At 42.3% G+C, this 26,241-nt stretch overlaps 1 protein-coding gene across 1 annotated transcript in view; it reads right to left on the bottom strand.

Annotated features, from left to right (window-relative positions):
• Positions 1-3,983: 3,983 nt before the first annotated feature.
• LOC124545635 (odorant receptor 46a-like) overlaps positions 3,984-26,241 on the bottom strand; it is a 43,726-nt gene continuing 21,468 nt past the window's right edge. The window contains exons 3-4 of the mRNA XM_047124581.1: positions 21,937-22,050; positions 3,984-4,154 (exon numbers count right to left, since the gene is read on the bottom strand). Of these exons, the coding sequence (XP_046980537.1) occupies positions 3,984-4,154; positions 21,937-22,050 (285 nt within the window). The remainder of the gene's footprint in view (positions 4,155-21,936; positions 22,051-26,241) is intronic.

Genomic DNA, 26,241 nt, shown 5'->3' on the forward strand with positions numbered 1-26,241 from the left:
ACATGAACAAGGTTTGGACAGCAAGACACTGTGACTGATCAAACAGACATTGACAGACACGACATCTAAGGTGAAGTTCAAGGGGGAAATCTACGAACTCTTTGAGACCAAGACAGACGTTCGTTAAGGTGACGGACTCTCACCGCTCCCCTTCAACTTAGCGTTGGATAAGGTCATCAAGGAATGGGAGGAAGAGCTGCAAATACAAGGCCATTGGAAGCCAGTGCGACTTGGACGAGCCAAGCTGGAGGCGGGATGTCTAGCCTTCGCAGACAATCTGGCACTACTCACAGATAACGAAACTACAGCAATCAGACAGATAGAAATACTCAAAGAATGCGCAGAAAATGTAGGGCTACAGATTTCCTTTCAGAAAACCGAGTTCTTCTGCACGATATTAAACATTCCAAATCTGAGCACAAAGTATGGCAAGATCAACAGGGTCACACACTTTAAGTACCTAGGTGAAGTGCTTGAACCGACAGGAAAGAATTGCCCAGAACGCTAGGTTATTGAAAATGAAGAGAGCCTTATACAAAACACAGGCTATTTACAATAAGAGTCCACCTGCTCCAAAATTCGTCGCTACAACACTGTAATCAAGCCTGAGGTGCCATAAGCCCGTGAGACACTGATGTTACACACAAAGGCCGACCTTGAGAACATTCTCACACAGGAAAGAAAAATCATTCGGAAAATTATTGGGCCAAAACTCACCGACGATGGATATAGGCTTCACTCCAGAGACACCACAGAGAAGTTCTCCAACATCGCAGCGGACATTAGAAAGAGGCGACAAAAATTTTATGGACACATAAGCAGACTCACACAGACCAGACTCAACAAAAGAATCCTCAGGTACATCCAGAGACTATACCCTGGATGACACAAGTCAAAATTGATCTGGAAAGAGCTCAGATGGATTCAGCGGACGTCATGGACAAAGGAGTCTATAGACAAAAGGTGTAAAAGCGGGAAGTGATGTCAGAGAAAACAGCACCTAAAGGCCAAAGGCCAAAGTAGACAGAAGAAAGGAAGAGTGCCTTTAGTCAACGAATGAAGGAGTACTCGAAGAACAGGAAGAACAAGTAGTCATGAATGTTTCGCGCTGTCTGATAAAAGGCCTTTAACGTGTGTTATGGTTCAAATGGCTCTGAGCACTATGGAACTTAACATCTGAGCTCATCAGTACCATAGAACTTAGAACCACTTAAACCTAACTCACCAAAGGACATCACACACATCCATGCCTGAGACAGGATTCGAACCTGCGACCGTAGCAGTCTCGCGGTTCCGGACTGAAGCCCCTAGAACCGCTCGGCCACCACGGACGGCTTAAAGTGTGTTATAACAATAATAATAATAGTAATAGTAATAATAATAATAATACATGCATACAGTGGGACGGAAGGATTCATGATTGCAACACAGGATCAAACAATAAACACCAGATGTTACAGCAAGCATATTATTAGAAATCCCAATACTACAACAGATAAATGCAGACTTTGTAAACAACAAATAGAAACAGTAGATCATATTACAAGCGGATGTACAATACTAGCAAATACAGAATACCCCAGAAGACATGACAATGTAGCAAAAATAATACATGAACAACTTGCCATACAACGTAAACTAATAAAACAACACGTTCCCACATACAAGTATGCACCACAAAATGTACTGGAGAATGATGAATACAAATTATACTGGAACAGAACCATTATAACAGATAAAACAACATCACATAACAAACCTGACATCATATGCACCAATAAAAAGAAGAAATTAACACAACTAATCGAAATATCCATACCCAATACAACAAATACACAGAAGAAAACAGGAAAAAAAATTGAAAAGTACATCCAACTGGCTGAGGAAGTCAAGGACATGTGGCATCAGGATAAAGTTGACATTATACCAATTATACTATCAACTACAGGAGTCATACCACACAATATCCACCAATATATCAACGCAATACAGCTACATCCAAACTTATATATACAACTACAGAAATCTGTAATTATTGATACAAGTTCAATTACCCGAAACTTCCTAAATGCAATGTAAGATATACCGTACAGTTAAAAGAAAGTCACGCTTGATTAAGGTCCGCGTCACTTTCCATTTTTGACCAGACATAACGTCTGAGAAAAGAAAGAATAATAATAATAATCTCCGCAATATTATTTCTTCCAGGAAAGCTAATTCTGCAAGGTTCGCAGAACAACTTCTGTAAAGTTTGGAAGGTAGGAGACAAGGTACTGGCAGAATTGAAACTGTAAGGACGGAACATGAGTCGTGTCTGGGTAGCTCAGATCGTCGAGCACTTGCCCGCGAAAGGCAAGGTCCCGAGTTCGAGTCTCGGTCCGGCACGCAGTTTTAATCTGCCAGGAAGTTTCATATCAGCACACACTCCGCTGCAGAACGAAAATGTTATTCTGGAATAATAATAATTATTGTTGTGTAACGACAAAGTCATCTGTTCCCATGGGAGGTTCTTTGCAGTTCTCCCGAGCCAAGTGAATATGTGACGGAACGTCGTCTTGCTCTGTTGCAGGCTTGAATCCATTGTGGTATACCATTTATGACATCATCAATTGGTCCAAATTGTACCCGCTCTTCAAAGGCAGTTCCGCACAAGTACACTGTCGTTACTGGTATCCAAAACAAACTCGCTGCAACTGATCCCACACGTGCTCGGTTGGGTTCAAGCCTGGGGAACAGGCAGTTCACTCCGTTCTGGTGATGGTGATCCTAGCACGATGAAGGAACGTTTTCACGAGAACAGCTCAATGAACACACGAGTTATCATCCATCAAGATGAAATTGACACCAAAATATTGGCGATACGGTTCCAATATTTGCTGCAGAATCTCCTCCCTGTTCCGTGGAGACTGCTCTGAGCAGCCAAGATAGGTTTACCACGTAATGCCACCCCAGATCACCAGTCCGCCTGATCTACTTGCGGGACTCAGTGTTCGAGGCGTTCTGTATTACCAGCTTGTCTCCAAACACATGATATGTGACTGTGAGGGTACATCCGATTTTCGTTCTCGAACAGAACCCAACACCAATCCTGGTGCGACGACCATGCGTGATTTATTCCCCATTTGTATTGCGAGTCCATGGCGTAGTTGTTCGCGACATGGTTCTCACCTTGCTTCTCAGGAATGGAGATATTTGTCTCTTAACATGCCACACATAATGTCCTCTAGCCACTTTGAAAGCGTAATTCAGTTCTGGAGCACTCACCTCACTGTTTCTCTGACTCAAAAGTTGCAGGTATCGATCATCGTGTGCACCGGTCGGATGTGTAAGTCCTCAACACTATCTATCTGTCCGAACCGATTCAATGTCTGCCCGAGACTCCAGTTCACACGTCGAGCAACTTCCCTGGTTCAAGAGTCTCCTTCACGTAACATGGTTATGCAGTCCAATAATTGGTAGGAAAAACAAATCCATACTGTTCGGATGCAGCATTAGTAATGCCCTGCTTCACACAGTCATGTCATTGAAATACCTGGGTGCAACGTTGCAGACCGATATGAAATGGAACGAAAATGTGAGGATTGTAACAGTGAAGGGGAATGGTCGAGTTCACTTTATTGGGAGAGCTGTGGGAAAGTGTGGTTCACCTGAAAAGGAGACTGCATATACTGCTAGTGCGACCTGTTATTGAGTACTGCTCGAGTGTTTGGGATGAGAACCAGACCGGATCAAAGGAAGACATTGAATGAATCCAAAGGTGGGCTAGATTTGTTACTGGTAGCTTCGAACAACATGCAGGTATTACAGAGTTCTTCAGGAACAGGAATTCCTGGAGGGAGCGCGACGTTCTTTTCAGGGTTAGCCTTCTTATTGATACGGGAAAAGTCACAATAGCAACATACCCACATGACATATTGCAGTGATGCAAAAGTTTTGTTGATGTGTGTATTTAGATTGGTGAGCTTAGAAAAGCTAGATGGCCGCTAGATGGTCCCTACCTGCAGCAGAGTCTCCCTGGACAGCGTGTAGAGGCCGCACACCTTGAGGCTGAGTGCGCGCGAGGATCGCCGGCAGAGGGCGACCAGCAGCCGCCAACAGTGGGTGTCGGCTTCCGGCCATCCGCAGCTGAAGGCGGACCGCGGCAGGCGCTCGCTCTGCAACACCAGACGGCCACTCAGGCTAAAGCCGGCCACCCACAGGCCGACCAGTGGACCAACCTTCCTGGCGAGCCGGTCTGCCCGGACACGTTCGCTTATATTGTACGATTTTGTACGTGTCGGGTCCCAAGGCCTGGGTACATCGGCTCCACAGCCACATCACTACCTGCAAACCACGACCTCTACCTGCCACTGCACACTCCACCTCTTCTCTTCCATTTTGGTATGGTGAAAATTGGGGGGGGTCTGCCATGCAGTCACAGTGTTCCCACACACAACCAGACGAATCAGTGGCCTGCTCAGCGATGAGGGGCAGGGTCGGCCAAGACTCTTCGGCCTTTGCATGGGCGGCTTAACACTTTGGTCGGATAACAGCCAGTCCCATTCACTGGAAAACATGCTGCAGGACAAAACAAAATTTAACACAATATTAGATTATGGGAGAAACCCGCCAGGGTAGCCGAGAGCGCTAACGCGCTGCTTCCTGGACTCGGGTAGGCGTGCCAGCCCCGGGTCAAATCAGCCCAGCGGATTAACGATGAGGGCCGGTGTGCCAGCCAGCCTGGATGTGGTTTTTAGGCGGTTTTCCACATCCTACTAGGTGAATTCCGAGCTGGTCCCCATGTTCCGCCTCAGTTACATGGCTCGCAGACATCTGCATACATTCGCACTACTCCGTGGATTACAGTAGTTGCAGACAGTTAGGGGTCCACTAATTCCTTCCTGGAGGGTACGGGGTGGCGACAGGAGGGGCACCTGGCCACCCCTTAAAATTAACTTGCCGCATCTGATTAATCAGCAGACCCCACATGTCGGGATTAATGCTTAGAAAGAGAGATTAGATTATGGGAGAACACAAAAAAATTTTCAGGAGAGTTAATAACAGTGCAAGCAGTTCACACTGGTGCTCTGAACTGTGTGCAGTGAAATTTGTGGCTGGAGAAGGTTGAGGAAAAGTCCACTAATCCCCTGTCCAGACCTCAACAGAAGAGCGGACGGTTCTTTCGTGGTGTTTTAGTTTTATAACTACTAATGAAGAACAGTCGACGTTTCCTATGAAGAACTGTAATTGAAGGATTGAAAGATACCTATTTGCTGCATGCTATAGAATTTAATTTATCCTGAGCTCTGTGGCTTACAAGGGAACTGTATGAACTTCCTCTCACCGACTTCTTCATACTGACAGAATGTTAGGGCACGACTAATATTTCAACATGTGTGAAAAGGAAGACGCAACTATCAACCGTTTTAAATCGAGTTTGAAAATTTTACGCGTTCTTATATATTTTGTAAGGTCGCTAACACTCAAGAAGTCCGCAGCCGACTGCACGCACGGTGGCTAGGCAAATTCGTTCAAAGATCTGGCTGCCTTCTGTAACAAAAAATAAAAAAATAAAAAACCAGAGTGTAGTATTCAAGGATGAACTTAAAGGGGGGTCGTGTGACGTCCGCCCAGACCAAATGCCGAGAATAATGACTAAAAAAGCGTATTAAATGGTTAGTTTCAGGAGCGGGAGGTCCATGGATTGAATACCCTTCTTGCCTGCGCTTCTGTTTCATTTTTTGTTTTGTTTTTTTCTTTTCTTCCTACGGAATTATTACGACTGTGCAGACTCTCGCTACTGAATGATTCCTTTCTTATTTTTATAAGCTTTATTATGAAAAAAAGACAAAAAGCTTTTGTAATGGGATTAAAAAAAACGGATACGCAAGGACACCCAATCAAATCATCATAATCATTTCATTTATATTATTTTTTTCTAAGTGTATGGCAAGTTTAATGTCTAAGCTATGGAGCACTGTACGAATCAGGATGATACTGATCATAGAAGCATGGCAAACAATAGTTATTGCGACGTACAGCACTTGTAATGAAAGCAGAACCTTTGCATGTGCTCGGTTTTTTCACTGTTGAAGAACACACTTGGGTTACATTCATACGCGTTTCTCGGTTATCATAAAATTTCGTTGCGCACCACGCGTATCTGTTGTTAGAATAACCTGGAAATAAAATAAAAAACCGGAAGCCTGGTTTTATCCACAGACCTCGCGCTTATGGAACCAAGCGCTTACTCCCTTAGCTGCGGGATCCTTGGTTACTAGCAGCCATACGAAGTTTGTAAGCATGCGTAAAATGATGTAAAAACTCGATTTTCCCGAAAACGGTTGAGAGTTGTGTCTTGGTAATTACATATGTTGGAGTGCTAATCGTACCAACATGAATCAAATCAACGAGGGGAAGTTCGTACGGTCCCTTTATTAGTGAAACATGCCGTTTGCTTATTCTCATTTAACTAAACCTTATTTATGAAATCTGTAACATAATTATCGTGGGGCTATTGGGGAACAAATTCAATCAAGATGTATCAACATTCATATTTTATTTAGACGATCCAAACGCAACATTTTCTTTATACATTTAGGTCAACTGCTTCTTTATCCATTAGTAGCATCTGAATGGATCATCAGGGGATATAGCTTGTAATGTACACTCCTGGAAATGGAAAAAAGAACACATTGACACCGGTGTGTCAGACCCACCACACTTGCTCCGGACACTGCGAGAGGGCTGTACAAGCAATGATCACACGCACGGCACAGCGGACACACCAGGAACCGCGGTGTTGGCCGTCGAATGGCGCTAGCTGCGCAGCATTTGTGCACCGCCGCCGTCAGTGTCAGCCAGTTTGCCGTGGCATACGGAGCTCCATCGCAGTCTTTAACACTGGTAGCATGCCGCGACAGCGTGGACGTGAACCGTATGTGCAGTTGACGGACTCTGAGCGAGGGCGTATAGTGGGCATGCGGGAGGCCGGGTGGACGTACCGCCGAATTGCTCAACACGTGGGGCGTCAGGTCTCCACAGTACATCGATGTTGTCGCCAGTGGTCGGCGGAAGGTGCACGTGCCCGTCGACCTGGGACCGGACCGCAGCGACGCACGGATGCACGCCAAGACCGTAGGATCCTACGCAGTGCCGTAGGGGACCGCACCGCCACTTCCCAGCAAATTAGGGACACTGTTGCTCCTGGGGTATCGGCGAGGACCATTCGCAACCGTCTCCATGAAGCTGGGCTACGGTCCCGCACACCGTTAGGCCGTCTTCCGCTCACGCCCCAACATCGTGCAGCCGGCCTCCAGTGGTGTCGCGACAGGCGTGAATGGAGGGACGAATGGAGACGTGTCGTCTTCAGCGATGAGAGTCGCTTCTGCCTTGGTGCCAATGATGGTCGTATGCGTGTTTGGCGCCGTGCAGGTGAGCGCCACAATCAGGACTGCATACGACCGAGGCACACAGGGCCAACACCCGGCATCATGGTGTGGGGAGCAATCTCCTACACTGGCCGTACACCACTGGTGATCGTCGAGGGGACACTGAATAGTGCACGGTACATCCAAACCGTCATCGAACCCATCGTTCTACCATTCCTAGACCGGCAAGGGAACTTGCTGTTCCAACAGGACAATGCACGTCCGCATGTATCCCGTGCCACCCAACGTGCTCTAGAAGGTGTAAGTCAACTACCCTGGCCAGCAAGATCTCCGGATCTGTCCCCCATTGAGCATGTTTGGGACTGGATGAAGCGTCGTCTCACACGGTCTGCACGTCCAACACGAACGCTGGTCCAATTGAGGCGCCAGGTGGAAATGACATGGCAAGCCGTTCTACAGGACTACATCCAGCATCTCTACGATCGTCTCCATGGGAGAATAGCAGCCTGCATTGCTGCGAAAGGTGGATATACACTGTACTAGTGCCGACATTGTGCATGCTATGTTGCCTGTGTCTATGTGCCTGTGGTTCTGTCAGTGTGATCATGTGATGTATCTGACCCCAGGAATGTGTCAATAAAGTTTCCCCTTCCTGGGACAATGAATTCACGGTGTTCTTATTTCAATTTCCAGGAGTGTAGAAAGCCTAGGGTTCGTTAAAGACTTCATGAATCCAATTTATTTTCAATGCAGGAACCAAATGTGACATGAGATAGTCAATACTCTACATAAGACAACAATATATACTCAAAATAAGATTAACCATAAACATACAATTATGGGAATGTGCTCCAGTTTATGTCAAGCAGAATCTGGAATCATTCCACCGTAATGTCACGGCGGGAAAATAATTAAATATGGAATGGAACATTCCAGTAGTCATAAAGAAATAGTGGAAGTTCGATAGAGAAGCAAGTCATCACAATGAGCAGGTAAGAAAAAAAAAAAAAAAGGAAGATTGTAAAACTGAGAAAATTAAAAATCTGTTAAACTAGTTCTGTATCAAAGAAAGAAAGCAATCGGTTACAGAAAGTTATAGCCCCCCGCAGAATTATCTGATATGCATGTGGGAGAACAGAAGCAAGAAGCACATAAGAAAATCATGAGAAAGCAGTAAATTAGAAATCAGAAAAACAGATGAAATTTAACTACACAAATAGATATTCATCTTCTGAAGAAAATTAAATATTGTTCCATGATGAATACGAATAGCCATCTCAGTACAAAATAGTGAGAACTTGGTAGAACCCTGACGAAACTACGATGTACGAAACGCGGCTATGTAGCGACAAAAACACATTTTAGTGGAAAGTCACCGACATTCTAGACAAACACTGAAAGTGCGAACAGTTATGAAAGACTACGAAAGCAAAAGACACCGACTCTATCACAGTATCACACGAAATGTGGTTGAAACAAAGAGCCAATTACGAAGTCCGTTAAAAAATAGGGATATTTGGTACTCCAAGACCACGTTATGTGAAAATAGACCACTTCAATATATCTAAGCCATTGAGATTGAGAAATATTTAACCAAATATAGATCCTTCGTGTCTCCACTCCACGTGGTGAGCAAGCGACTTGTAGACAAAATATCAAAATCACTTGCGCACATCCGAAAGTATACTGGAAAAGAATAACGAAAATTTACAGTAAACTCTACGCAGAACACTTCTGCCAGGCGGTTGGTACAATGTTTACGAACATTGCTTTGGATTTCCTCTTTAACATTACATGCAACAACCAGACCACTTGTGTCATGACTTATGCACAACTCGGCAACCTGAAGATGTTCTACGAAAGAAACCGGTAGTAACACAGTAAATATCTAACACTGGCTGATTCGAGGCATTCTGCTCGGGGGTAGTAGATTCGCAACTGCATAGTATTGAGGAAACTTCGTTAAATGTATATTTTGTCCGTCTCAGCTGCTTGAATATACAATTAATTGTTGCAGTTGTTACCTGTTCCGGGCTGATTCTCTCATTCTCAACCCTCGCACCCAAAAATTGCAAAGTACATGTGGTACAGAAATATTTACATACAGGATGCAAGTCCATATTACAAGTACTTACATGATTATAGACATACCTTGTAATTAACCGGAATTAGTTATACAACGTGGTGCCAAAAGACAGGAATAGCTTTGTACAAGAAAGTCAAACTGTGAGTAACAAATACTCTCATTGGTAAGACAGCCTATGTGACTACTGTTACACCTGAACGACACAACCAAACTGACAAATCTAGTTTTTAGAGGTCAACAGGACACTTTGGTATGTATCGCTTTCATAGTTACCTGCATAGACATACGACTGTCTATTAAGTTGCTATGGTGCTGTCGCACCAACCGTCATTTATTAACGACATTCGTAGAACGTAGAAAACTACCAGTTTCACATTACAAGAAATGTTAACAAGTTTGTTTTAAAAAATAACGTATCATCTAAATGAAACGTACGAAGCCAGGAGGTGACGAGTAGCACGCCCTCCCGTATACAACATTGTATTTTCATCGCAAAGTACAATATTTCTAGCCATCTCTTGAGATAATGCAACATTAAAAGCTGCTACATTCCATACAGGAAGCCAATGCTAAAATCTGAAATATCATTTCCTTTTTATATGATATTCACAGTCAATAAGAGGAAAGAAAAATAAGGTGAAATATATTAAAATTTATATCTTTTTTATTTATGTAACCTTTGGTAACAAACCTCCAGTTACGCAATGAATGACTTTGCTCAACGCCATACTAAGCGTCATCCGACACAATCATTATCCACGGTGCGAAGGCCGCATTCGAGGCCAAAGGTTAATATGTACCTTGAATGACATTTCTTGTAATGTAAAACTCGTAGTTTTCTATGTTATACAAATGCTAGAAAATAAATGACAAGAGGTGCTGGAGCACCATAGAAAACTAATAGAGAGCCACATGAACATTCGCATATGTATGAGGGCGACGGCTACCAAGATGTCCTGTTGACTACTGGAAGTTTTATTTGTCAGTTTGGCTGTATCATTCAGGTGTAACAGTAGACGCATAGGCTAACTTATCAATGAGGTTATATGTTGCACACAGTTTAACTTTCTTGTACAGAGACATTTGTATCTGGCACAATGTTGGACACCTAGTTACGATTAATTGCAAGGTATATCTATAATCATATGAGTACTCGTAGTATGAACCTGCATACTGTATGTAATTATTTCTGTACGACATGTACTTCGTAATTTTTAGGTATGTGGTTTGAGAATGGGTGAATCAGCCCGAAATCTGTAACCCATGCGGGGCTAATTGTATATTCATGCAACTGAAACGAACAAAAAAAATTATCATCGTTTCATCGAATGTTTAATAATACAGCAGAGGTGGTTTTCACTGATAATTAACGACACTACGTTAAATGACCAGCAATTTCTGTCTTGTTTGCAAACAATGTAGTTGATAAGGCGTGCCACTTGTCTCAGGTCCCCGTCGGTCAGTTTTTTTTTATTTCCACTCTTTCCAAACAATGGTACGTGGCTGCGAGCTACACATCATTCCTTGTACATATTTACACATTGATACATTAATAAATGGGGCAACTTCATTTTCGATATGTTCAAAGATAGGTACGTGAAATCACGATACCTTCTTTTTCCTATTCTACGATTTCTCCACTTCAACCTATTTTTCTGCACTGATATCGTACACTCATCTGGCACATAGACATCACTGCACCGCAAAGTCTTACTTTAGCGGTAGACGGTCGTATGACCTACTGTCACCAGTGCTGTACTTTGTAACATGGTTACGTAATTTATGTGATCAGGTACTAAAAAGCCGGCCGGAGTGGCCGAGCGGTTCTAGGCGCTACAGTCTGGAACCGCGCGACCGCTACGGTCGCAGGTTCGAATCCTGCCTCGGGCATGGCTGTGTGTGATGTCCTTAGGTTACTTAGGTTTAAGTAGTTCTAAGTTCTAGGGGACTGATGGCTTTAGAAGTTAAGTCCCATAGTGGTTCAAATGGTTCAAATGGCTCTGAGCACTATGGGACTCAACTGCTGAGGTCATTAGTCCCCTAGAACTTAGAACTAGTTAAACCTACCTAACCTAAGGACATCACAAACATCCATGCCCGAGGCAGGATTCGAACCTGCGACCGTAGCGGTCTTGCGGTTCCAGACTGCAGCGCCTTTAACCGCACGGCCACTTCAGCCGGCTAAGTCCCATAGTGCTCCGAGCCATTTCAACCATTTTGATACTGAAAAATAAATAAAATAATTTCGTTTAAAAAACAAGCAGTGTTTCTAAAAGGCAGTATATCTAGTGTGTCTGGGTAAAAGTGTTGAGTACTGCATCTGAATATGCGTTCTATTCTGGAAATGCGTTGTATGTAACACCATTTACAACATTTCTTAATTAAAAGTGATAAAATATATTATGTGTGAAGTGGTTTACATTATAGACCGTGTAGAGTAATCGTTAAGTGGTTACAAAAATGTTAATATAACTCCGTTATCTCGAGGCAGAGTGACCCCGTAGATCAATGAATGTTCAAAAATTTTCATGTCTCTTTATTCCAGGATTGTAACCCAGTGGCGACATTGTGCTATCACATTTGTTATAGGAGGGATAGTAATTTCGATCGCCCAAGAAATGGAAACCACTGTGAAAATCTAGTAAAGCTTTGCACTTATGTGTTCGACAGTGTCTTCAGTGTGCCTGTCAGTTGCATCACTTCGCTCTTTTCAGTTCTGAGCGCATGGTGAGCACTTAAAGATGCGTAGAGAATAGTGTCTCCGGCCAAGTGAGAGGTCTTGGTGACAGTTTTCGCCTGATGTTATGCAGCCCACATTACAGAACTGTCATACGGTTCCTACTTCGTGACATTTCTCGGTCGCAGTCTGCAGGGGCTATGAAAATGCTCCTGCAGCGTTTTAGATGGGAAGTGTTTGATCACCCGCACTACAGCCAGTAATTGGCTCCCTCTGTGTTTCATCTCTTCTCACATTAACTACTGGCTATGAAGACAACATTTTCGCACAGACAACGAGCTACAGATGGGCGTAGTGAATTGGCGGGAAGCACAGGCGGCTGCTTTCTATGACGGGGGTATTGGAAAGTTGGTACAACGCTACAACAAATGTCTAAGCCGGAGTGGTGACTACGTAGAGCAGTGGCTGGAAGCTAACAGTTGCAGATAAAATATTTCTGATTATCACAGTTGTTTCCATCTCGCTATCAATCGGAACTTACTTTCCGAATAGCCCTAGTAAGTTCTGAGTACTATTCACTTCTACCGGGTATGTGTACAGGGCGTGTTCGTGAGAAAGTACAATTCTAATCCACTACAGAAAAGCAAACCAAGATAGTTATTCTTTTGTATGTGGTGAAGAGCTTCAACGGCGGTGAACTACCTCAAGTGTTCCATCATAGTATGGCTGTATGAGTAGCCCAGGTGTGGCTTAAACTCACAGATGTAGTACTGATGGCATACCAAATAAGTTAAAAAGAGATGGAACACGTCCCCCATGGTACACAAATCAGGTCGGAACAATGAAGCACAAAATCACGAAGATTGGTGCTGTTGTACAGGAGCTCGAAATTTCTTGCGGACTTCGATGTAAGATACTTTTAATAGTTCCAAAACGAAACTCTTTCTGGAAGTCCGGCAGATAATCCAAAGAAATTCTAGTCGGATGTGAGTACACACTCAGTACCTTCATTACATGATAGCAATGATAATGTTACCAATTTCAGTGGCACCAGAATGTTTAAACAGATTTCCCGAACTTATTTCGTTAAAGAGGACCAAGTAAATATTACAGAATACGGATCAAGAAAAGCTGCCAGCATGAGCAACTTATAAGTAATTTCCAGTGGTGTAGCGAAGCAACTAACATCACGTGATAAAGACAAGTCTTGCAATTCAGACTTTATAGCAGTTAGCTTCCTTTCGGAATTCGCTGATTGTAACTAACTCGTATCCTCTGGGCTTTTAGTCTCAAATTTAACTACTCAGGTGCTGATTCACTCTCCAAGCAGGAAATTACATTCAAATACCAACGTCAAAGACTAAATATTCGCTGAGAAACTGCAACGAAATCTTATAATGCTGTGAAGAGCTGCTTGGAGAACGCCAATCGTAAGGCCTTGGTCAGAGTGTGGAAAATTCAGCCTTACGAAATCGTCCAGTAAAATCAAACTACACTGTTATAACAACTGGCATGGAATTCAATTTCGTTCTAGGTGACACTCATGTACTTATTACTAGTAAGTCATAACAACGGTTAACGCTATTACGGTTTTGAAATAACGTTGGTGTTGGTAACTTTTCGCCTATAAATCAACGTGCATTAGGCAGCCCCGGATGTACGATATTTCCGAATCGTGGCAAAAACTTGATAGTGGCGACCCCCCTTTCCACGCCCTCCCTCGAGCATTTGAGACAAGAAGTCAAAAATTTTAAATAATCGGTTTTCAAAAATGTGTTCATTTTGTAATGCACGTCATGTTTAAGATTTTGATATATAAAACGTATATGTTCGAGGAAATGTAAGGCATGGTATGCGGTCTTAAGTGATTCAAAGTGTAGTGGCACTCCTCTTCACACAGCATTCTTCTATCGCACATCACTGTATTTCGGCCTGTGGAATTCAAGCGTGTATACTTTGTAATGGAAGCCATCAAACCTATCTTCAGGACAGTGGAAATTAAAATGTCCTGTGGTGCCTCTCCTGCTCCCAGTCGGCTGGTTTGACATCCTAGCCCTTAAAATAAACTCATGATTAGTGCTAGGTGGGATTATTTGTTACCGGAAGAATAAGAACTCTGCACAATATTTGCACTTTTTATTGCCTATTAGTTATAATAAAATTAAATAAAGGAAACATAAAACCAGTAAAGGCAAGAACAGGCACGACAGTACAAATTTCTTCAATCCACTTTTTTCTCTCTGATCTTGCTACAGCTTTACAGGGTATGCTTTCCTTTCTGCGAAGGAATCTATTACCTAAAATTCGTCAAATGTTTTCCTACATGAAAAATCAAAAGGTCGTTGTCTCATACTGAGAAAGCTTTTAATACGTTTAGTACCAAAGACTGGTGAGGTTTCTCGATTTGATTACGTCTATTTGTCACTGTCTGGTAGCTAAAGCGAAATAGGACATTCTAATATCGCAACAATGATAACACACGCCAAATAAGCCAGACTGTTTTGGTACAAATGGTCATTTTTATTCATTTACGTAAATAGTACGACAGAACATAATTTATGAAGTACTAATATCAATTGTCTATTATCCCTACTACAAGCAAAAAGTTTTAACTTCGGAAGTAGTTTCACGTTTCTTTCATACGATCAAGTTTCTCAAGTATGAGGTCGAAAAGCAGTGGTACGGAATTTGGAATCGTCATATTTTTCCATATAATTTGTGTAATGTCCCCGTTTTTTCTCCTTCCTCTTTCTAACAAACAATCTTGGCATCACTAATTCTGTAACTATTCCTGCCATTGCCAAAAATTATTCTCCGATTGACTCCACTAACCCTACCAGAATCACAGGTTCAGTTATTTCGTGTTTATTTTCCGGTTTGGTGTTGCAACGTGTTCGTACAATGCGTTTTCCGAGCTATTACCAAAATAGAACTTAAAGCGGCTGCTAAACGGGGAGTGTACAACTGATCCTTAGTAGTTTAGCGATCTGACAAAAAATTTCTGTCAAAAATGCAGTCTCTTGGATATGTTACCGTCTAAACCCGATTTTAGGCTGAACTAGTTTCGCCTAGGTCAAACTCGTTCATCCTGTTACCGATAGGACGAAACTGTTAACCTAGGTCGAATCGGTTTATCTTAGTTAGAATTTACATGCTTTAAGATAAATGGTACGTCCTAGTCTGAACTAATTTCACCTAGTTTGTATCTTCTATAAGCTTTTTAAAGTAAACTGAATAAAGGAATAGAAATAAAGTAGTCAATATGATTCATTAAAGTTATTTATTAACTAATCAGTAATTTCACATCTGTTACTAGATCAACTTACATATATCCATCCACAGAAATCAGCTTATCTGCAATTTGCTTATTTACTTATTTTTGCAAGATTTACTTAGGTGGCAATTAGAACTGTAGAGTACTTTGTTTTTCTTACAATTGCATTTGTTTGTTGTACAGTTTTTCATGCAATTGCATTTCACGAAGCCTTGCCCTGATCCAACAGAATGTCCTTAAAGATATTTCAATACCCTGGCTAATATCTCCCACATCTAAAAGCTTATGAATGCAGACGTCGAAATTAGATATAAAAAATAAAAAGAAGTTAAAAAATATTTTTTAAAATTTTATTACAAAAAATTATGGAAAACTTTAATAAAATTATACCTGCAATAATGTGTTAGAAGTACGCCATGTTTGAGGCCAACCTTGTAGAGGCCCTACTCAGTCTTTTGAAGTATTACTCCAATTATGTTTCGAAGGTCACCTCTACCTTTATTTACATCTGGAATAGGTGTGGATACGTTGTTTCCAATGTCATCTGGTGGATGAGATTTGTCGGAGGAAGCTTTCTTTCTTTTGGCTTCTTTTTTTAAATTTTCTGTCGCAATTTTTCTAGCATTGTGAATGTCGTTTCTGTCAGTTTTCAAAATGTTATCATCATCACTATCTTCGCCCTGTTTAGTATTTCTGCCAGGTTTGATTGCCTTCTTTAGGTCATCTTCATCCTGAATATCATTTATGATTTCTCGAGGCAACTAGGAAGTGGAAAGTCCTACTCTAGGTTCGATTCCGAATAATCCTTTGTGAGGTGATTGCTTTATGCCAGAGTGGTAAGCTCGCCTTTTTTTTTTAATTGGACATATCTTAATCCTTCCGACCACTTTGTCGAATTGTTGCCCGTTAACCAAGAGCACATCCTATTTTCAGTGTATTGGTTGGCACGTTCAACAAAACCCTGACTTTGGCTTAGCGTTGGTTTTGCATGCACAATTTTCAGTTCTGACCAAAGCTTTCCGAGTTCTCTTATAATATTATTGACAAATTTTCTGCCGCTATCAGGTTGAAGAACGCACGGCGCCCCTACAATTAGGAATGTGTCATTCATTAGCCCTCTTTGATGTTAAACCACGAAGGAGAACAAATTTTGTGAGATGGCTTTGGTAAACTACAATGAATTTTAAATTCCCGTCTGGTTGTGTCTGGAAATCAATTGAAACGACTTGACATCTGCTATTCTTTTCGAATGGAGAATTGGCCTTGAAACTAGTAATCTGTTCTTTTTCGTCTTCTTTTGTTGACAAACATCACACATTGATAAACAGAGACATATCATTTCCTTTGTGATATTGGCATAATTTTCTGAAGTCTCGGCTAGTATCCTATCGCGACTACCATGACCAATAGCTACATGAGCTGCATCAATCACATCATAAAATTCATCACCTGGGACAAAGTATTTTATATTCCCTTCACACCATGCAATGAGTTTTTTCACATCACCAATTTTCAAAGCAGCAAATCGATTCAGTCTTCTTTTTTGTAATGATGTTCTTTTTGCCAACTTTCTTAACCAAATCCGCAAGTTCGTCTACTGAAAACACATTATATTGATAAGACATTTTGTTTTCACTCTGAAAAACGTTCTCCAGAAACTTTTCTCTCCACAGCTTCTGATTGGCTTGTCTACTACACGAAGGTTCACCCATGATGAAAGGCCTCACAATAATTATACTAGGATTATAATAAAATATTTTAAACGTAATCAGCAACTTAGCACGCGCACTCGTCGATGCAAAATACCGTTCAAAACAAAGAACAGTGCGAGCGAAGAGCGGTTGAAAGGCGCGAGGGGCGAGCCAGAGATGATTCGGGGATTCCCCGTTCGTACAGGCAGCGACATGGATTCCGACTAAGCAAAATTAGTTCAGACTAAGACATACCAGTTTACCCTAAAGCATGTAAATTCTAACTAGTATAAACCGATTCGACCTAGGCTAAACTGTTTTATCCTATCGGTAACTAGTTCATCCTAAAATCGGGTTTGGCCGGTAACATATACACCGAGAAGATAGTATGTAATTTTCCTTACCTGTTATTCCTGCCAGTCTTTTATTTACGCTCTTATAGTCTGAATCTATGGATTTCACTAATAATTATAACAACGCTGATCATTCGCGCATCCTATCAACCGCAAACATCGCTCAGCTCATACAGCCCCGTCCCCTTTTGTCTGTTGGAAAGTTTTTTATTTCTAGATGCGACGGGGATTCCCATGGCAGAGACATAGCATACACTATGCACGCATTCAAAAATCAACTTGTAATTAGTTCAGAAATCGACTTACAATCTATTCAAAAATGCTAGAAAACAAACGGCTACTTTTCAAAATCTTATGTATAATAATCGACAGACCAATGTCTGCTGAATGCTAGGCGCTTTGTGAAACAAAGAATGTGCATTTCGCACCCCCTGAAATTGCCGCCCGGGGCAGATACCCCGGTTTGTCCTCGCTCCTCCCCTCTCCTCCCCTCCCCTCCTCCCCTCCCCCTCCCCCTCCTCCCTAGATCCTGGTCTGATAGCAGGTCATAACCTGACGGAAAAACTGCAACTACAAGAAAGAGTTGTCTGGCACAAACGGACGTCTCTAGGCGTGTATCTATATCTGAAAGAGGATATCTATTCAAATTTCTCGCCAGTCGCTTAAGACTGGCGCTAGTGGGGCTCTATGAGAATGCTAATCAGTTTCCCTTTAAATACACTCTGTAGCGGTTGTGAGCGTTAGTTATCTCTGAGACAGGATGTGGTGAATTGATGTCAGTCAAGGACGTCTATAAGGCGTTGCCGACACCATTATCAACACTGCACTTAGTTTGAGCGAGGACTGCGGGTAGCTGGATGTTCCTTCTGCGATACTGCAGAAAGAATTGGCAGAAATATAGCTACTGTACATGATTACTGGCAGCGTTATTCACGAGAGTGTACGGTCATTAGGAGACCAGGCTTTGGACGGCCATGTGGCACTGCCGAGAGGTAAGACCATCGTGTCCCGAGTATGGCTCTGGAGAATCGTACTGCATCTGCAGCAGTAATATGAGCAACAGTTAGCGCCACAGTCACCCGAGGAACTGTTACAAACCGGTTACGTCAAGGACAGCTCCGAGCTAGACTCCCTACACCGTGATTTCCACTGACCCCAAACCACCACCATTTGCCGCTTCAGTGGTGTCAAGCGAGAGCTCACTAAAGGGCAAGGTGGAGGCAACTTGTGTTTTCCGATGAAAAATGGTTCTGCCTCGGTACCAGTGATGACGGTGTGTTGGTTAGAAGAAAGCCAGTTTAGGGCATGCAAGCAACCTGTCTGCGTGCTAGACACACTCCACCTACACCTGGAGTTAAGGTCTGGGGTGCTATTTCGTGTGACAGCAAGAACACTCTCGTGGTTATCCCATTCACACTTACTGCAAGTTTGTACGTCAGTCTGATGATCCGACTTGTGATACTGCCGTTCGTGAACAACATTCCAGGGAATGGTTTCCAACAGGATAACACTCGTCCACATACCGCTGTTGTAACCCGACATGCTCTGCAGAGTGTCGACATGTTGCTTTGACCTGCTCGATCAAGTCGAGCACATATGGGACATCATCGGACGACCTAATCCAGCATCGTCCGCAGACAGCATTATCCGTCCCTGTATTGACTGACAGAGTGCCACATGCATGGAACTCCGTCCCACAAACTGACATCCGGCACCTGTGAACGCAGTCGATACACGTTTGCATGCTTGCACTCAAACATTCTTATGGTTACTGTGAAATAACGCCTCCCGTGACCCGGTAGAAATAATTCATTATTTATGTCTAAGGAAATATACACTCCTGCAAATTGAAATAAGAACACCGTGAATTCATTGTCCCAGGAAGGGGAAACTTTATTGACACATTCCTGGGGTCAGATACATCACATGATCACACTGACAGAACCGCAGGCACATAGACACAGGCAACAGAGCATGCACAATGTCGGCACTAGTACAGTGTATATCCACCTTTCGTAGCAATGCAGGCTGCTATTCTCCCATGGAGACGATCGTAGAGATGCTGGATGTAGTCCTGTGGAACGGCTTGCCATGCCATTTCCACCTGGCGCCTCAGTTGGACCAGCGTTCGTGCTGGACGTGCAGACCGCGTGAGACGACGCTTCATCCAGTCCCAAACATGCTCAATGGGGGACAGATCCGGAGATCTTGCTGGCCAGGGTAGTTGACTTACACCTTCTAGAGCACGTTGGGTGGCACAGGACACATGCGGACGTGCATTGTCCTGTTGGAACAGCAAGTTCCCTTGCCGGACTAGGAATGGTAGAACGATGGGTTCGATGACGGTTTGGATGTACCGTGCACTATTCAATGTCCCCTTGACGATCACCAGTGGTGTACGGCCAGTGTAGGAGATCGCTCCCCACACCATGATGCCGGGTGTTGGCCCTGTGTGCCTCGGTCGTATGCAGTCCTGATTGTGGCGCTCACCTGCACGGCGCCAAACACGCATACGACCATCATTGGCACCAAGGCAGAAGCGACTCTCATCGCTGAAGACGACACGTCTCCATTCGTCCCTCCATTCACGCCTGTCGCGACACCACTGGAGGCGGGCTGCACGATGTTGGGGCGTGAGCGGAAGACGGCCTAACGGTGTGCGGGACCGTAGCCCAGCTTCATGGAGATGGTTGCGAATTGTCCTCGCCGATACCCCAGGAGCAAAAGTGTCCCTAATTTGCTGGGAAGTGGCGGTGCTGTCCCCTACGGCACTGCGTAGGATCCTACGGTCTTGGCGTGCATCCGTGCGTCGCTGCGGTCCGGTCCCAGGTCGACGGGCACGTGCACCTTCCGCCGACCACTGGCGACAACATCGATGTACTGTGGAGACCTCACGCCCCACGTGTTGAACAATTCGGCGGTACGTCCACCCGGCCTCCCGCATGCCCACTATACGCCCTCGCTCTAAGTCCGTCAACTGCACATACGGTTCACGTCCACGCTGTCGCGGCATGCTACCAGTGTTAAAGACTGCGATGGAGCTCCGTATGCCACGGCAAACTGGCTGACACTGACGGCGGCGGTGCACAAATGCTGCGCAGCTAGCGCCATTCGACGGCCAACACCGCGGTTCCTGGTGTGTCCGCTGTGCCGGCGTGTGATCATTGCTTGTACAGCCCTCTCTCAGTGTCCGGAGCAAGTATGGTGGGTCTGACACACCGGTGTCAATGTGTTCTTTTTTCCATTTCCAGGAGTGTATATTTTGCGTTAACTGCAGCGATCGTGTAACGCTGATTGTCTGAGTGTTAATGCCAAGCTTACTGTGATCGGCGCGGCATTAACATCTCTGTTACTACTATAAATTACGATGCGTGACCGATTTTGCGCTCTCTATTGTTCTAGCGCCTTTCCGTTAGCCTTTCGAACTAACAGGGATTCTATCTTGTCAGACATTTTAGTTCTAGTGAGTTCTATTTCTTAATATTGTAATTAGGCCTTGTGTCTTATGACATGCATCGCAGTTACTGTGATATTACTACTTTCCACGATGATTCCCTCTGCTGATGAGCATTCTAATTTCTAAACAGAACTAAACTTTGTAAACGATAACTAATTTTCGCCGTAAGTTGGCAAATTCCATTGTGCTTTCTTTGCAAAAGATGTCTGCCATGAAACTTGTAAATGTACGACACAGTTTTTCTAAATAATAATTTGAATTACTGTAAAATAAAAACGGGATGGTTATCGCAAAATTATTTATTAAATTTCTAGAGTCTCAGATATTCTATATTTCATCGTTAGTCGCCCCCACTTCTGAACACTAATAAGATAAAATATTTTTCTTAGTAAAGTTTTACCATGCTCTTTAAAAGCTATCCGGTATACAAACAAACAAAAATGTTTTTACCACTGAATGACTTCTTCCAGAACTTCGCTACAGAAACTGCAAAAGGTAAATTTCATGTTACTAACTTATAAAAGTTACTATTTACTGTCAATAGAAGTCGTCTCAGTTATAAAATATTCTCTCTATTTAACAAGATTTAACATTCTTTCAAGTAAAATGTAATTGTAAGTTATATTTTATTACATCTGTTACAATTCACTGTTGCAATGTCTTATCTCGTGCTTCCATTAATCTGTGGTTGTGCAATGTTCATCACTCAAATGTGTTACCTAGACAAATGTAATCCCGAAATCCATTACTATAAATTAATTATTTTCTGGTACTGCGGTCTTTTTCTTGTTAGTGTATTAATCATCCTTACTCACCAACGAGCATAACAGCAATAAGGGAACATGTAAATTTACCACCAGAGCTATTTCGTTTCAGATACATGAAATGGAGTTACTGGCAGCGTTAAGGGTGAAAGCATGCACGACGTTCAAGACTTTTGTTGCTCTAAGGAGCATGTCGGAGACGTAGACTTACAAATGGCGATGTGAGGTCTTGGTAGGATTGCAAAGGTTACAAGTGAGACTGACCTCGTTGATGATCTTCTGACCGAGCAGGCAGAACAGTGCCACCTGGTAAGCGTACAAGGTGGAGCTCATCAACATCTTAACCGTCTGGATGACCTCCACGTCCTCCTGCAGCAACTGAAACAACAAATGTTAATTGTTGTATAATCCTCTAACTGAAGTACAATTTCGTTTGTTACCTATATTTGTTGTCTTTCAGTGGTGTTCTTTGCTCAATAGCAGTGAACAAGACTGCTTATGTAGAAGTCTGGTGTTCGATACCACGACATGTCTACGATCTGTATACAACACTTACCACCAGTTTCATCTCTGGCAATGTTTTATGTGTAAACTGCAGAGTTGCACAATGGCTTGGAGTCCACATTAAACTACAGAGTCTCTCAAAAGGAATGACCCGATTTTAACTTCTAATAATATTGGGACAAATGTCACTAGGGAACTGAAACAGAGCTAGATGTAATCGGCATGGTCTAAAGTTTCAGAAAAATCCGCTACATGTCGCTACGAGCGCTGACAGGTCGCTACGAGCGCTAACCTGGAGCATGCAGCCAGCCTTGCGCAATATGGCCTCCGCGCAACAGAAGGCGTATTGTGTTATTGAATTTAGTAGTACCCATTCAGTGATTGCAGTTCAGCGGGCGTTCCATATTGATTGCGTGCTAAACCACCATCACCAAAAAACATTCTACGGTGATATAAACAGTTTGAAGCAACAGGGCGCCTCTGTGAACGCAGAAACCCTGGCTGGCCACGCGTTCCTGAACAAACAGTGGAACAAATCCGACGAGCATTTGAGAGGAGCCCTCGCAAGTCTACACGTCGTGCTGGCCGAGAACTTGCGTTACCGCGCATGACAGTGTGGCGTGTGTTACCGTGTCGTTTAGCCCTCAAACTATACCGATTACACCTGGTACAAGCTCTTCAAGATACTGACAAAGTGAAGTGAGTGGACTTTAACAATGCTATTCTAGAGGACATGGAAGATGACACTTTTATAGCACAGTTGATATCCAGCAATGAGGCTACTTTCCATTATAGCGGTGAGGTTCACCGTCATAATGTGCGCATATGGGGGCTCAAAAATCCTCGTGAAACAATTGAACACGAACGTGATTCACCAAAAGTGAATGTTTTTTGTGCTGTTTCGCAAAGCAAGGTTTATGGACCCTACTTTTTGAGGAAGAAACCATAACAGGACAATCATATCTTGCAATGCTACGGAACTGGTTATTCCCACAACTTGACCTGACAATTTCATCTATCAGCAAGATGGAGCACCACCGCACAGGCACAACAACGTGTCCAGTTTCCTCAATGCCAACGTGCCTCAACGTTGGATAGGGCGTACAGGACTGCGAGACCAGGCTTTACACTCGTGGCCTCCTAGGTCCCCTGACTTACCACCATGTGATTTTTTCCTGTGGGGATACGTTAAACAATGTGTTTACGTTCCTCCATTACGTCGTGACATTGATGAACTAAGAACCAGAATATCAGCTGCTGTAGCTTCAGTGACAGAAGACACATTATACACAGTTTGGGATGAATTTGGTTATCGGCTATATGTTGTCCATGCAGCCAATGGAGGACATATTGAACATTTATGATGGATTTTTATAAACTTCTGTCTTTTATGAGTACTTTAGTGTGCAATTTGTTGGTGTTAAGCCCTTGTTCCTAATAAATAATTCTATTTAAAATCGGGTCATTCTTTTTGGGACACCCTGTATAGTTTTGCCCATAACTGGCTACTAGGTCAATTTGGAAGTCGGAGGAAGGCATTCCATCTCCATTATGACCGTGTCTGGTAAAGGACTGTGGTGTTCAGGCTAACCTTCGGTTTTATGATAACTTTAATTTGACTGTAAAAATTAATGAAAACCACCTTGACTCTATTATTATATATTTATTGTGTTAGGACCGATTTAGTTTCTTTGAATATCTACGGATTGTCCACAGTTAAACAAAACAGGAAATTAGGCTACAGTTACAGCATCTTAATGAATGAAGTAAGCGAATCGCACTGATAACACTCCTTTAGCAAATCCCCACCGAATCGTGCTGAAGTCAAGATATAAATCGTCTGGTTGTCGTATGTAATGCTGAAGACCAAATCCAAGACGACTGATCGTAAAGATTCTGTCGATCGCTTGACGAAAGCAATTACGCATGGTACAAGAGAACCCAGTGTTGTGATCATACAAAATTATCATGACAACAGAATAAAAGCCAACACAAAACGTAATGTCTTGTCATTGAACGTATAAAAGATCAGAAAATAGTTAATCAGAGCAGATTTAATGCGTTAGTAACCAACTAAAAGCGAGCGGTGGTTAATTTGATACATGTCTGTATAACAAAGGTTACAAAAAGTTGCACTTACATAGATGGATAAAACAGTGAGTAACCACCTACACCTATAAAGTAATTGCACACAAATTAGTAAAAAAACTGTAAATTAACCATGAGCAATGCATAAAGGCGATTACAAGAAAACATAGGATATAGAATGCTAAAATAATTAAACTGGATAGTTTCAGTCGTTTATTGTCAATTAATGTATAGCTTTGTTTAACTTGCTACCATTATGTACAAGTAGAAAACTGATAAAGAATAAAAGCCACTACATAAAAAATTCAAACAACTGAAATGTTTTTTTCCTACGTATCTGTACAATAGAACAATAAATACCGAAGTTCTTAAATGAGCGCTAGTTTTTTGAGCAAGAGTAACTGAACTCACTTCCCCTGAAGTTCCCCTGTACATTTTCTTCCTCATTCAAGTCTTAGTGTTCTGAACAGTACACTGATGTCCACTTCAATACAGAGACGATTCAACTTCTTTTTAGGCAGCTCTTAGTACGTAGTTTAGTTACTCTGTTTGTGATTAGGTTTTATGTACCCTTAAATTTTTTGCGCTGATACTTTTAGCCACATAACGTTAATCGTGCAACGTTGTTTTGGCCGAAAAGCTTATGTCTTGCAGATCTGTGTTTATTCATATCTCACTTTTTAATATTTTATATTCTTTTAACACAAGTCAATGGTGATGCAACCATCAGATGTTTTACGTCATAATCTTTTGTTTAATCACTCACGCACTAACGTATATATTTAATTATGATGTAACTTTGGGCAACCACTGGTCATTTCTGCTTTTATCGTACATAATGGCAGCTGGATTTAGTTGTCAACACATGACTGAAATTACCCAGTTCAGTTCTTTTATTTTTCCACGTTTTCAATGATTACAAGATTTTTTGTAATCTTAATATTTTCGACATTTCGCGGCCCTGTCAGCAACCGTATAAATATTAATTAACAACAGCCTCAGTTGCAATGTTTACCTAGATTTCAGCTGGGATAGCCCAGCCTTCTTCAGAGTAAAAGGAACTACGATTTGTCCATAATGGACAACGTCAAAAACTAAAAACTATATCTTACGTGATCTGGGGTAATACATCGTCATATTGGAATAACTTTTCTGGGAAACAGCCTCGGCCCCACTTCGCAACTGCAGTACGGCAGCAACGGACGTTGTACTAGAACTTTTTTTTTTGTAATCTCTTTTATTCGTTGCTCACGGTCACTTTGTGTTAGCACATTTACTGCCTGCACTATGTAGTGAACATTCACTTCGTATTCGTTTGTGAAATCAGTTACTCGTTGTTTCATCTGGAAACGTTAGTGCATCTAAGCTTTGATATTTATTCTTCCATTTTATAGACACTTAGAAAATTCACACAACTCGCTTTTAGTTTGTTAGTAACACACAAAACTACGCAGTCGCGATTTTTTATTCCTCTACATATGCAATGAAATCTTTTTTAATTGCTTTTCTTCTGTAAACATGATCATTTTCATATAATCACAATTGCTAGTCCTGTTATTCTGTGTCTAATCACTCTACAATCAATTGTACAATAAATTGTATGGCTCTGTCAACCTAGGGTTTGGTAACCACTGGCATTTGTCTCTTCTATTGTAAATAATTGTAACTTATTGTAATTTTATTAACAGTACACGATAACAACCAGAACAGATGATTAGCTCATTTACGTTCGTAACATCAATGTGTTTTCTGTAATTATATTGTTCACGACATACGATAGTTCTGTGAGATTTTAATTATCATTCCTGATTATTTTGTAACTTATTTTACAGTTACCTACTTACGGTCAAATGCGTGGAAAGAGGGTACAGTTTGGTGTGAGGTATGTTATCTGATCCATTGTCATTGAGCGTAGTTGTATTGAAAAAGCTATGCTCTTACCTGTTTTCAGTTGTTTGGATTAACTATATAGTGGCT

The sequence above is a fragment of the Schistocerca americana genome, chromosome 8, assembly GCF_021461395.2.
Source record: "Schistocerca americana isolate TAMUIC-IGC-003095 chromosome 8, iqSchAmer2.1, whole genome shotgun sequence".
NCBI classification, from domain to species: domain Eukaryota; kingdom Metazoa; phylum Arthropoda; class Insecta; order Orthoptera; family Acrididae; genus Schistocerca; species Schistocerca americana.